Source organism: Patagioenas fasciata, chromosome 2, assembly GCF_037038585.1.
Source record: "Patagioenas fasciata isolate bPatFas1 chromosome 2, bPatFas1.hap1, whole genome shotgun sequence".
NCBI lineage: Eukaryota > Metazoa > Chordata > Aves > Columbiformes > Columbidae > Patagioenas > Patagioenas fasciata.
Window position 1 is genome coordinate 24403123 of NC_092521.1, and position 14636 is coordinate 24417758.

Below are 14636 nucleotides of genomic sequence, written 5' to 3' on the forward strand. Positions count from 1 at the left end.
GCCTGTTTCCAGCCATCTGCTGGTTGATTCCACCATTGTAGGCTCATGGCGCTTGCCTTGGCAGGTCTGTGGGAGTGTGATAAAATTGATCTGCCAGGCTTCCCTATATTTATAGTTCAGCCATCACCCTCCATAGCACAAAGGCTTTAACTACTTGACTTGCTTGATTGCAGCATATTTTACGTTCACGGATAACCTGTGCAGTAGTGTCCATGGTCAAGTCCAGCCCTCAGTCATGAGCCCATCTGTATGTTGCATCTCTTCCTTGATGGCCTGAAGTGTCATGGGCCCACTGAGCTATAAATAATTCACCCTTAAATTGCCAGTCCAGATTCACCTGAGCCACTTAAATCTTAGCAACCTGATCCACCTGCTTGTTTTGATGCTCTTCAGTGGACCAGCTCTTGGATATGTGAGTATCTACATGATGTACTTTTACAACCGTCTTCTCTAGCTGGGCAGGAATATCTTGCCACAGTGGGGCAGCCCAGGTGGGTTTGCCTCTGCACTGCCAGGTACTCTTCTTCTGTTGCTGTAGCCACCTACACCCAGGGCATTTGCCAGCATCCACGAGTTACTATAGAAGTAGAGCACTGGCCACTTCTCTTGTTCAGCAATGTCTAAAGCCAGCTGGATGGCTTTCACCTCTGCAAACTGTCTTAATTCACCTTCTTATTCAGCAATTTCTGTGACTTGTCACACAGGACTCCATACAGCAGCTTTCTTCCTCTGATGCTTTTCCACTATGTGACAGGACCCATCAGTGAATGGGGCATATTGCTTCTCATTTTCTGGCAGTTATAAAGTGTGGCCTCTTCAGCACGTGTCACCTCCTCCTCTGGTGATATTCCAAAATCTTTGCCTTCTGGCTAGTCCATGATCACTTCCAGAATCCCAGGGCAACTGGGGTTTCCTATTGGAGCTTGCTCTGTGATCAGTGCACCCCACTTACTCGGTATAGCGTCACTCGTACGATGTGTAGAGGGGACCCTCTCTTTGAACATTGAGCCCCGCGTTGGCAGTTGAGGTTCCAGGAGAAGCTGTGCTTCAGTACCAACCACTTCCAAAGCAGCTTGAACCCTTTCATAAGCTGCCAATGTCTCCTTTTCTGTTGGAGTGTAGTGGGCCTCAGATCCTCTATATCCCTGACTCCAAAACCCCAGGAGTCTACCTTGCACCTCCCCTGGTGCTTCCTGCCATTCTCCCTGGCTGTGATGCTGGGCTGGATGTTCAAAGGGTGCCCTCTATGCATCATGGAACTGGCAGCGCAGAGGTGTGAGCATCAACAAACCAAGAAGCAGAAGTCAGCTTCTGCTTGAAAGAAATTGCTCTTAAATATAAGGCAGAAGGTCAGAGTGTGTGACAGAGAGGTACAGGCAGAGGAGATAGAAGATTAGTCAGCGTGGGAAGCTCAGCATTAGCATACCTTGCTCAGTTTGTTTTTTTCAGGATCCTGATGTAGAAGAGTTTTAAAGGGCAGTAATGATAGTCTTGCAGAGGGCTGGAGGCAGCCCTGCCAGTAGTAGGAGCTGATAAAAGAATAAAGGGGTTTGAAAACTTAATAGGTGAATAATAGAAGAGGCAGATTTAATACAGAGCTGACTTCTTGATACAGAATGAAGTGATAGAGGAGGCCATGAAAGGGGGCTTGTGAATGAGACTAGTTGGCTCAGAAAAGAAAGGTAGTAGAAAAATAAAGAGTGTGTCTTCAGCATAATGAAAGACAGATGGGGAGAAGCTGGAAAATGAACCTTTGTAGTTGTATCACCTCAAGTGGAGGGATCACTAGATAAGACTTGGAGATGACAAATAGGCAAGAGGGATGAAAGTCTGGCTAAAAACTTTAGCAATATGGACTTTTTGAAAATAAGAGTGTGTTTGTTAGGGTAAGCCCTGTATAGTGTCCTTGGAGTTAATTATTGAAGTTCTTTTAGAAATAGTTCTTTCTCATCCTTCGTAATTTGATGTCTTATACTCTTTTTTAGTTTTCTATGGTGATTCTGACTTACAGGCTATAATTGATGAACTAAAATGAATAAATAATACCAAATGATGTTTGCAGGGGACATTAAGAGAGGTGAATCCTGGATATCAAGTGCATAATATATTGCATTTGGGCGTAATTAAATAAACCTTTGCAGTTGTATTTTTGAACTAAGTAGTTTGCTTCCTCAGCAAGATAAGCTGGCTGCCTCTGGGTCTATTTTAATGCAAAGTAAACTTTGTGAAGAATGGACTTAAAGTGACACTGAAGGTAGGCTGAATACAAAGCACAAAAGAGGTTAATGCAAACTCTTCCTTAATATTTCAGAGCATGCGACAAGAGTTCGAGTGGGTGGATACTGCATATCTTAAGGGGTGGTAACTACTTGAACTACACGTTCTAACTCTAACAGGTTATTGTATCTGGGTTTTTTTTTTTTTAAAACACATAAAGGTTAATCCTTACAATCTTATGTCTGTTTTGTTTGCTGTGAGAGAGGTCCAGGAGTAGACTTGGTTATGCAAATAGTCTGTAGTCAAATTCATTGTGGCCTAAGGTAAGTCACAGTGTCTTATATTTGCTACAGACCTATGTGTGCATTTGAAGTAATTTGGAGGATGTGTTTACAATACCATGGTAGGGTGATGGAGAGGTTAACTGTAGTTCTCCAGCAACAGCCAGCTCATGGCAGAGAAAATGGATATTTTTTTAAAAAATAGTTTGCGTCATTCTTGAAACTTCAGCAGGGGGAAGGAATAAATCTCTTTGAGCTTGAGGGAAGTTCCAAATGTAGAGAAAAGACCATGTGCAAAGATGAGAAGATATGCTGCTTGTAAATAGAGCAAACAAAAGGGAAGTACTAGCTGGTGCTGCTGGCAAAGTGGGAAGTGGTGCTTTTCAGTGTGATAATTTTATGTATCATGTATATATTATTTATATAATTATAAATAATTTAATATTTTATATTTATAATTCTATAAATATATATTTAAAATTTTATATTTTATGTCTTGATCGTGGATGGCTAAATTTCATTACTCCTGGAGATCGTTCTGGAGAGGCTTTTGTGCTTTTTTCCCTTTAGCTCCATCAGCTTTATTGAAGGAAGACTATAAGCCACCACATATTTAATACTCGTAATGGACAAGAGGACGTCTGGGTGTTTTTTACTGTAACGTTTTTATCGAATAGTTAAACTTTTTCAAAAGTTTACTGTTATGAAAAAGTAAAAAGGGAATTTTGTTCCTATTTTAAAGAATATTTTGTCTGTGTTCTTTTATGCTGTTCAGATGTTATAATTCCATAAGTTTTCATATGGGTTTATGACTAAAAATAATCTGTTACAAAGTTTGCAATTAGGATGAGATTTTTACTTTTTTTTTAAAATGTGATATTTCGTAGTAAGTATGATTTTTGCTATCAGTAAATATATCGCTTTAATAATTTTGTATTGCTTGATAAACCTTGAGTGAGAGAAATGAAGAATACTGATGGTGAGGTGAGGAGGAGGGATCTTCTTCTTGACAAATACAGTTTGTCAAAACTCCATGTTTGGTAGAAACCTTTGAAGAGCTCTTGTGATGCCAAACTGATCTTGTTACAAACTGGTTTTAATGATCGTTCGGTTGTAATACAGACTTCCATGTCTTGCAACTGAATTTCAGTGCAGAACATCATTGTAAGAAATTCCAGATTCATTTGAGAAATTATACCAGCATCTTATCCAGTTGCTGTCACTAAGGATTCTGATCAGTTAAAAGCAGAAAACCAACCAAACTAGGAAAAGGCAGGACAAACTGTTGAATTGTTTTATTTAATCAGAGAAGTTTTGTGTACTATTTTTCCTGAATACATGTTATTCATATATGCATGCTGGAAGAGTCCTGAGCAACACGTAGTTGTAATTAAGGCCTCAATTAAGTAAAATTCTGGACGGCACAGATTTTAGTTTTTAAAGCAAGCTAGACAAATATTGATCAATAGACCCACAGGTTATTAAAGGAAAGGAGGATAAAAACCAGAAGAATAAAGTTAAAGCATTAGAACGTGTGTTTGTCATTCTGAGAAATCCCAACAACAAAGCTCCCGAAAGCCCACACTTTGATTTGAAATAATACTTCATTACCAAATAAGCTCTAAGATAACATCTTTCATTTAATTTGGAATTTCACAGAATCACAGAATTGACTGGGTTGGAAAAGACCTCAGAGATCATCGAGTCCAACCCTTGGTCCAACTCCAGTCCATTTACTAGATCATGGCACTAAGTGCCATGTCCAGTCTCAGTTTAAAAACCTCCAGGGATGGTGAGTCCACCACCTCCCTGGGCAGGTCATTCCAATGCCTGATCACTCTCTCTGTAAAGAATTTCTTTCTAATATCCAGCCTAAATTTCACCTGGCAGAGTTTAAGCCCATGCGCCCTTGTCCTATTGCTAACTGCCTGGGAGAAGAGACCAATCCCCACCTGGCTATAACTTCCCTTCAGGTAGTTACATAGAGTGATGAGGTCACCTCTAAGCCTCCTCTTCTCCAGACTAAACAGCCCCAGCTCCCTCACCCTCTCCCCATAGATCTTGTGTTCAAGTCCCTTCACCAGTCTTGTTGCTCTTCTCTGGACTCGCTCCAGCACTTCAATATCTTTCCTGAACTGAGGGGCCCAGAACTGAACACAATACTCCAGGTGTGGCCTCACCAATGCAGAGTACAGGGGAAGGATCACTTCCCTCATCCTGCTGACCACGCTCTTTTTGATACAGGACAGAATACCATTGGCCTTCTTGGCCACCTGGGCACACTGTTGGCTCATATTGAGCTTCCTGTCGGTTAGTACCCCCAGGTCCCTTTCTGCCTGGCTGCTCTCCAGCCACTCTGTCCCCAGCCTGTAGCGCTGCAGGGGGTTGTTGTGGCCAAAGTGCAGGACCCGGCACTTGGCCTTGTTGAACTTCATCCCCTTGGAATCAGCTCATTTTTCCAGTCTATCCAGATCCCTCTGCAGAGCCCTCCTGCCTTCCAGCAGGTTGACACTCCCTCCCAGCTTGGTGTCATCAGCAAATTTGCTGATGATGGTCTCAATCCCCTCATCTAAATCATCAATAAAGATGTTAAACAGGAGTGGACCCAACACTGACCCCTGGGGGACAACACTAGTGACTGGCCGCCAGCTAGATGCAGCCCCATTCACCAGCACTCTCTGGGCCCAGACCTCCAGCCAGTTCTTAACTCAGCAGAGAGTGCACTTGCCCAAGCCATGGGCTACCAGCTTTTGCAGGAGTATATTATGGGAGACAGTGTCAAAGGCTTTGCTGAAGTCTAGATAGACCAAGTCTACAGCTTTCTCCTCATCCACCAGGTGGGTCACCTGATCATAAAAGGAGATCAGGTTGGTCAGACAGGACCTGCCCCTCCTAAACCCATGCTGGCTGGGTCTGATCCCTTGTCCATCCTGAAGGTGCTGTGTTATTGCATTCAGGATGATCTGTTCCATAACCCTACCAGGCACCGAGGTCAGGCTGACAGGGCTGTAGTTGCCAGGGTCAGCTTTGCAGCCCTTTTTGTGGATTGGGGTAATATTCGCCAATTTCCAATCGTATGGGACCTCCCCAGTGAGCCAGGACTGTTGGAAGATGATGGAGAGCGGCTTGGCGAGCTCTTCCGCTAGCTCCCTCATCACCCTAGGATGGATCCCGTCTGGTCCCATACACTTTTGAGGATCCAGATGGCTCAGTAAGTCACTATTTCTTCGTGGAATACAACGAGACTATTTGCCTTCCTGTCTCTGTCAACCACCTCCAGAGGCCAGTTGTCCTGAGGGCCACCTGTCTGGGGAGCTGCCAGAAAAACAATAAACCAGTTCTTTTTACACTTCTGAGTATTTATTCTTTCCCTTCTGGAAAGGGAAACAGATACTATGAGTGCCACTTTGGTATACGGTTGTGGATGAAGTCAGCAGTCCAGCATTCAAGTATAAAGGTAAATAACCATTGCACATCCCTCCTTATGTACCAGTTTCCACAGAACTCTGAAGAAATACAAGGCTGCTTGTGTGTAGTCTGTGTGACTACACGAACATGCAGTTCAAGTGATAACAAAGGTTTTGCTAATCCAGGATGCAATGATGGCAGCAGCTCTAGAATGAGGTAATGACAGTCCCTGTGTTAGCGTGTGTAGCAGTAGCAGCCTGTATTTCTTCATATTTTAATATCTATAATTATTTTCATGTTGTATGTAGAATGTGAGACACTGTTCAGTTGGAAAGTAATAGCCACCTTGCACAAAAATTTTGGAAAACAGTACCCTAGAAGTGCATTTTCCCCAGTGATATTGCTGTGAAGTCGTCAATGTAGAAGTGCAAAGGCAGACTCAGACCTGGAGAAATGCGTGTTTAATAACAGCGGGAAACAAGAACAAATGTTGATGTGTTAAGTGGAGTCTATCGATGTTAAAGGTCTCTCATGGACAGTGAATTGAATTGAAAAAGAATGGTTTGAGTTAACCTGTCAGGGGCTTGAATTTATTCTTCCAAACCCCCAAGAATTTCCCATGTAAAGTGTGAGCAGTTGTGTTCATTACTGACTAGTACGTGTTTTGGGACCCATCAAGGAGAAAGGTGCAAAATGTTCTAACCATGATGTTCCTTTTGTTAGGAAACCAGATTTAACCCTAACAGTTACATTTGAATTAGTTTTTATAGCTTGAATTCCTTCTTAAAGACATATGTCTTGTAATGGGCACTCAGGATATGTAACCGAAAGTGCAGTGGAGGTGAGTACGTGGTTTGGAGAAGTAATCAGATGCAAAGACTTCACAATTATGTGCTGTATTTACAGGATCGATTCAGATTGTTTCCCTTCAAGCAAGGGTCGCATCCCTAAAATTGATTATTTTTCATTTTTACCACTTTCTGTGAACATCTTATAGTATGGGAAGTTGTCAATTTTAATGTAAATATTTTTTTGGTGTGAAAACCTTTCTATTATGCAGCTGTAAATAAATGGTCAGGCTGAATACAGTCTTCATGTCTGCATCCTTCCAGAGCAATATTATAATATTACAGATAGTGCGCTCTGAATCGATTTTACGCCTGTTATGAGAGCTGCTCGCGTGATGAGAATGCCTTCTGACACACTGACATGTTTTGATAGCTGCTGAGGTAATTGTACAGATTTTTTTAATTAAGCAAAAATTGCGAGTGGTGTATTCTACAGAAGGTTAATCCCAATATCAAAGTTTAAAAGTTAGTTTAGGCATTACTAAACATGACCGATCTCTCCTCTTGTGTGTGAATTGGATGCTGAGTCTGGGCAGCTGTATTATGGGAATGTAAAGTAACTCGTTGCCTGGCAGCTCGCAGGAAACATGTCTAAATATTTATTTCTGTGGATCTTTAAAGGAATGAACTAACAAGAAGCTTTTCCTGTATGTTTTCTTTTACATTTTAATGTCTATCTTATGTGAGGAATACTTAATCATTTTAGAATATTCAGATAAGGAATTTCTGCTTCAGTACTCCACCTTTGTTTTTTCTTAGACACTTAGCGGTTGACAACTACCAACAACTTAGCCAACCATCAATAATCAATTATTTTTATATGTAGGCTTATTATATTCGTTCATATAAAAGTTTATTTGGTTAATCGTATGTTAATTATGAGAAGCTGGCATCTTTTGAGACCTGAAGAAATAATTGCTATAATTATTAATTTTTATTTTTACAATATTTATATAGTTATTTTAAAGGAACTACTGAGTCATTTGAGTTATTCTGTATTTAAATAAGTTACATTGGGCTGTATTTTTCTCAAGGATTTTATATGTACTTTCATATGTCTTTCATGTATTTGTATGTAAATGATACATCTATGTATCTGTGTATATAAATATATGGAACTTTGCAAGACAAAGGTAAAACTTTTTTTTTCATAGTGTTTTTCCTTTAAACTGAAGAACACTTGACATATGTGCTAATTAAATTTGATTGTAGCCCACTAAGTGTCCTAGAAATATGTAAAGATTACTTTGTCGAGTGAAATATAGCAGCCCAAGGGGCATAAACAGCATTTTAAGAGCATATTGTTAAAAATCACAGCAATTTAGAGCCAGAAACTCATGACAGGTAGAGTAAACATAGGGAGGTAATTGTAAGTGGCAAGTTGTTGTTACGAGGTATATCAGTTAGAAGAAGGTAGAAAACAAGCTTAAACGCTGTTTTGTGACATATGTCTGTTGAATGTGATGGGACTTGAGTGTGCTGAAAGCTTAGTCTTGACCTGTTTTGCTAATGGGTCCAAACTTAAAGGTGTTCTCAGTATTAAGCATACTCTGGGTTTGGAGCTGGGTTTTGTGTATGTGAGGAATTTTTACAAAATCCTTGTTCTTGACCAAACTATAGTATGTGTTTATGTAACTACTACAGTGCTTTTACAAAAAGATAGCTGTGACTACAGCCACGTTTTTCAAAGGTGATGATGAGGTGTTAATAGTACATGAAATAATTTTACAGGATACTAAATTTTGCCAGTGTGTAAATCTCCCTTTCATGTTTTGCAGCCTAGTTGGCTGTCTCTGGTGCCCTCTAGTGTTCTTCTCATATGCACAAACCAGAGCTGGAGATTTTTGAAGGCAAGCTGCCGTATTTGCTTGTCTTATTTAGGTTTTTCTTTATCAGCCTTCATCCCATCTTTTCCCCTATGAATGTTACAAATACAACAGAAAAATCCATTAGTCTCTATCACTTCAGCTCATTTATTTCTATCATGATATTGACTTGGGCATGATGTGCAAGATCGTTTTTTCTGAGAAAAGTTCTAGTTTGATGATGAGATCTTTTATGTTACAAGCTTATTGTGAAGTCGTGCGTGTTGTTTCCACTGAAGCCTTTTTGAATTTTCTGTCCCTGATCATCGAATCTCTATGACTGCATTGTCATGCTTTTAAGAGTTGGTTTTGTTAATCTTCTGACTTGCTGTTTTGGTAAACAAGGAGATCCAAACGGTCTGGTAGGATTGCAGGGTATTGCAAATATTGTACTTACTTTAGACTGTAAAGTTGTTCAGAGTTTCTGTAGTTCATTGTATTTTCTGTAGCGCTTCAAGAGATAATGGTGCTCTTGCTCGTGTGTTCTTTCTGTTGCTCTCTACTGGTCAATCAGAAACCTCCGTCAAATAAAGTTTGGCGCTTATTACTTGCACACAAGAGAACACCAGAGAGTTTAGTTCCAGAGTCAGCCGGTTTCATTGCTTGATTCTTGGGTCTGTTTTCATAAACAGGAGGAGAACATGACACTTCAGCTTTAACATCTTATATTTTTTTTTCCTGGTTAAAATTGAGATTGTGTTTGTTTTTATTTAATCAGTGAGTTTACTTTTAACGACAGATCAGAAATTCTGCATCATTACGAACTGTAAAGCATGAACCAGAATTTGTATCAAGGAATCACTTTGATCTCTTGTGTAAATGTGCACTTACATAAGTTGATCCACTGGATATTTTTATGAAGTTAGTTTTTCAGAGTTAGTATAGTTACTACTGTATTAGCTAAATCTCATATGCGATAAATACTAGAATGATAGTTCTACAGGCAATCTGGCTTAACCCACACAATTAATTATTTTGGGGCATGCCCAGACCCTGAAAAAATTTTATGTTGCTCTCTCTCAGTCCATCATTCCTGATCTAGGGAAAACACTATTTATCAAATTGCCATGTACTTCCCTTTTGGGACAACCGTTCTGTTAGTACCAAGGTGGGCTTTTGTGATCCTTCATCTTCCAGCTACTAAAAAATAACTGTTCTCTTTCCTGAGAGACAAGAGTAAGATGACAGCTTTTGAGACTCTTAGACTGGAAAATGAAATGCCGTTCTTTGGTGTAAATCCAGATACTTGATTTGACTGAAGAAATAACTTATCAATGTTTTTAATGAAGCAGAAGATCTGAAAATGATCGTTTAGGACTCTATTTCTTTCTTGTTCCTACTGTGAGCCATGACTCTTTTTTTTCCCCACTAACTTCTAAAGTAAAACTTTAGAGCCTCAGGAAAATGTTTGTTTCATTTCTGATTTTAGTTTTAGAAAGTTTAGGACCATACGCACTGCAAGTGGATATTAATATTAGTCAAGCAATTCTGTAGATCAAATGTAACTGTGCCTTAAGCTCAGAGATTGACCTGCCTGTATGTTAGAGATGCTGCATTTATAGTGTTTAACAGAAGAAATAGCAGTACTTTGTGAGTCAGTTTTGTGCTGTATTGCAATACTGGAAGAAGCATTTGGAAATAATATCTTAATTGTTTTGGCACTTCTAAAATGCCATGCAGAAATACACTCTGGACTTAACTTTCTGATACCCTTGTTATGAAGGGAAAATGTAAAAACCACTGGGGTTAGCAAGAATGTTGCGGGAGGAGGAAGTCAAGAAAACTCAAGTTGCCACCAGGAGGAGCAGTACTAAAATATTCTCACGGTCCTCCAGTGCTGTAGCTGTAAACTGTCTGTATCTTTGGGGCTATCATAGTTTTTTAAAGGGCAGTGTTCTAATGCAGTGTTTTAGAATGCAACTAAAAAACCCAGAAGGAACACAAATGAAGGACTTGAATATTTTTACAATCCAGAAAAGAATGATTTTTTTTTTTTTGACATTTGAAATTCTAATCACAGAATTAGATCTGTATCCTCGTTTCAGTCTGTTATACTGTTAGCCAGACCCTCTGAATCAAAATTATATCAATTTTTATGTCTCTTGGTTGAGACATAAAGGAACAATTGTCAGGAGCTGGTGTACTGGCATCGCTACTCCCTGCAGTTTTCAGTATCTACTGAAACCCACCCTTAGAGAAACAGGCACTCGGGCAATGTAGCTGGGTTATGTGCTGATGTCTGTGCTAGAGGCAAATGGTCTGCTGTGTCAGGGAGCAACAGGAAAGGAACGAGATCAGTACAGAATAGAATCTACTCGTAGAAAATATGTATAGTCTATCACATTATTCCTGAAATGCTGTGATGTTGTACTTATAATGTAAATCAGCCTTTTGAAAGGAGTGGGATGTCTCATTAATGTTTTCAAATACTGGTATTCCATATGAATTTTATAATTCATTAACTGAATTGTCATTAGTTCCCTGTTTCATATTCCTGGCCCATTATTGTCACTGATTCAAGATACTATTGCATCTCCTGATATTAGCTGCCCTACCCACATAGTAGTTATGTATGTACTCTACAGATATTTTTCTACATAGTATCAACAAGTTATTTTGTTCACTCTTGTTACAGAGGTTTTTAAAGTGAACTAAATGCTTGAAATAAACCAAGTTTGGTTTTTTGTTTGTTTGTTTGTTTGTTTTTTTTCCTGAGGTGGACTTCCGAAACTATTTTGGGGGATTGTTTAATTCCTAAATTGAATGAGTGTCTGTTGTCTCGGTGCTGTGTGTGGTGTAAGATGCTGCGCATGAAATATAGTTAAGGATGATCAGCACAAATCCTCAGCGATAGTCCATTGCAAACCAACCAAATCACTTTCTGTAAATTGTGGTACTGATTTTGGAACCCAAGGAGATATAAGGGGTTGTGAAAATCACCAAGATAGTCAAAACTGGCTGCTGTTGTAAAGTGTGCATCTGTCAGTCTCTGAGAAAGAAGAAAGGTTTTGGTTTTCCTTTATATGGAACATTTGTTTTTTGTAATTTCTTTTAAAGTTTTAAACCTGGAATTCTAGCAGTACAAATGGGTCATGTGAATATAAAAAACTAATGAATAAGCATCTAAATGATTGCTTCTTAGTTGTTTTTTTTTTGTGGGTTTTTTTAATTATTTATTTTTAGTGATCATCTGCATTCTGATGAATGTTTCTTCATAGGATGAAGATGAGCTGGACTCTCACACCATGGTGAAAACCAGTTCGGAGAGTGCTGGTACCATGAGGGCCACAAGCACGATGAGTGAAGGTGCTCAGACAATGATTGAACACAACAGTACTATGTTGGAATCAGACTTGGGGACCATGGTAATAAATAGTGACGATGATGAAGAGGAAGATGGGACCATGAAAAGTATGTTGTTAATTTCTTCTAATAATGTAGCATGTTTTCTCATACTGCATGAGAATGTGGTATCATCAGTGGCTTTTAAGTGTCAAGTTCTGTGGTTTAAACAGGAGGAGGGGGTATTTGTGTCTCTTAAGTGCTTTCTATAGTTTGTGGAGAAAAAGTTGACTATTGTGGGAGATTCAAAGCAGAAGCTTGGGTTTGGTGCTTTGCTGGAGGACTCCAAAATTAGCCCTTTGTGAATTCTCCCTTCTACTGCCTGTCTTTTCCTTTTGCCTCCTGTCTCACATACATTTGGACCGGTTCCTTGGAGCTAAACTGAAGTGATGTGATTATGTGGGAAGCTGCTGCTTCAATGCCAGTGGTTCTGGGAGCTCATCATGAGTTTCCATGGGTTCAGCAATCAGTACACATCTTGGTGCAAATTTGTTTTGTAATTCGTGATCAATTAGTGGATTTTTATTTTATAACCAAGTGTTATTGTTTTAACATGTGTTGAAATATAACTGATTTAGGGCAATGACCAAAAGATTGCTAAAACCTAAGTAAAATGTCCAAATTGACTTCAGCAGCATGTGAGGGAGTATGTAACAAAGAGAAAAAAACCCTTGCAAATGCTTTAAAGTATAAAATTGTAAGTTACACTGAAATATGCATAAATACCTACTTTTTAGATAGTTAACTTATGTACCTACATATTGATGTGCTCATTATTTAGCTGAAATCTACTGCAGAACAAGGCCCACTGAATTTAATAGAATTATTTGCTTGAATGGGCAGCATCAATAGATGAATCAAACTCAAGCTGTAAGTGCCTGATTTCATGAGGCACAATGTAATGTTTAACTCCAGGCAATTGTTGGGGGCAGGGGGAGGTAATAAATAAATCTAATGTCTCAAGAGTGGAAAACAGTGCCAAATAAATAACTTTGTTAAATGCTTTATAGCAAACATAAAGTAGCATTTGTGTTTGCACATATACACCTGATGTAATTTGTGCAAAATTAGCCGGAGGCGCAAAGCAGGAATATGTTTTATTTGTGGTTTAATGTACAGCAACTTGGAAGGAAGGAGAGATTTTGTTGTTGTGGGTTTTCTTGTGGTTTTGTGTGTGTGGTTTTGTTGTTGGGTTTTTTTCCTAGTGTTCTCAGCTATAAGACAGTAAACACCTGTTGATTAGTGATTAGTTTAAGCAGGATGATTCACCTCATGGAAACACTCAGTATATGCTTTAATTTGTTTTCATGCTGAAACAGAATATTTGCCTATTAAACTGGGAGGCTAATGCAGGGTTAGTACAAGCGATATCAAACTCATCTATTTCAACAAGTTAAGGAAAAGATGACTGATGCAGAAAGAAAAAAAGATATTACAGGCAAATTTGGAGTAAAGGATAATAAAGTAATTCTTAGGGTGGAAGTACTATGAAGTGGGGTTTTGTGTGGCCTTAATAAGTGCTGAGAGGAAATACCTGCTGATATGCCAAATAGATCAGAAAAGTCATTAGGTTTGCACTGCAGTCTCTTATATGTGTCCTATTTGTCTGCTGTGTTGCTGGAGACATTGTTTATAAAAGTACCCTTATTTTCCATTTTTAGTTGATTCCAGTGACAATCTGTAGTTGGAATTAGCTTTCTACACCTTGGTATTTAGTCAGTATAATTCTTAAAACCATTCTTTCTTCTTGTCAAACAAGAATATATAATCTTTGGGACAGCAGGTTTCCTTCTACTCCCTCCCCGCATAGGTGGCTGTCTTGACACCTGTAACTCCAGTGAAGGTAAAGGCAGCAAACTGGAGGTGGCCTGATGGCAGGTGATGGTTTCATCTGCAGCTGGCAAGCAACAGGTTTGATTCCAGCACTTGCTCGCCAAACTTTCTTGTATTTTTCATTAGACACCTATTGATTAGAAACTAGAAATGATGAAAGAATGGGACCTCCACATCTCTCAGCTGAAAATAAATATAAATCTGTCTGCTGTAGCTGGTCCTCCTCTGGTTCTGTGATTCATGTGCTATTCACTGAAAAAAGAGCAATAGCAGGTGTCCTAAATAAATGTCACCAGGAAGGTGAGAAAAATACAAACCCTTGCTCTCCCTGAGAGGCAGACACAGATTTTTGTTTCTTTGTGCTTGACAAAGACACAAGATTTTGGAGATCCGTTGCTTTTTCCAATGTACCTTCATAGGCGAGGTGGGGATTTTCTAAATGTTTGTGTGATTTGATTAAAATAAATCAAAACAGGTAGCTTAAAAGTCCTCTTTGATACTTCTGAATAATAGAACATTACAAGCAAGAAGCTTGGAGAAATAAACTTAGTTACTAGGAAAGAGGGATTTAGTTTACTTCCTAGACACACAAGATATTTATGACAATTTTTTTTTCAGTTGCTCTAGTGTTTAGTTTCACATTTTGTTTCCTTCTGCCTTTTGTTTCACTGCTCAAGGACAAAATAAGAAACAATAATAAGTTTTTATTTATAAGTGCCCGTGCTTAGAGGCCTCTGGGAGCTATGACAGAAAATAACTAAAACCATATTTTTTTCACAAATAGGGAATTGTGCCCAGATAAAATTGGGATTTGGAACAAAAAGAGGCCTGTCATCCTACCC

General features: G+C 39.0%; 1 protein-coding gene across 3 annotated transcripts in view; it reads left to right on the forward strand.

The window, feature by feature from the left end:
- STK3 (serine/threonine kinase 3) overlaps positions 1-14636 on the forward strand; it is a 143135-nt gene that overhangs the window by 71533 nt on the left and 56966 nt on the right. For all 3 annotated transcript variants that reach the window (XM_071803915.1, XM_071803916.1, XM_065830627.2), the window contains exon 9: positions 11838-12030. In XM_071803915.1, the coding sequence (XP_071660016.1) occupies positions 11838-12030 (193 nt within the window). The remainder of the gene's footprint in view (positions 1-11837; positions 12031-14636) is intronic.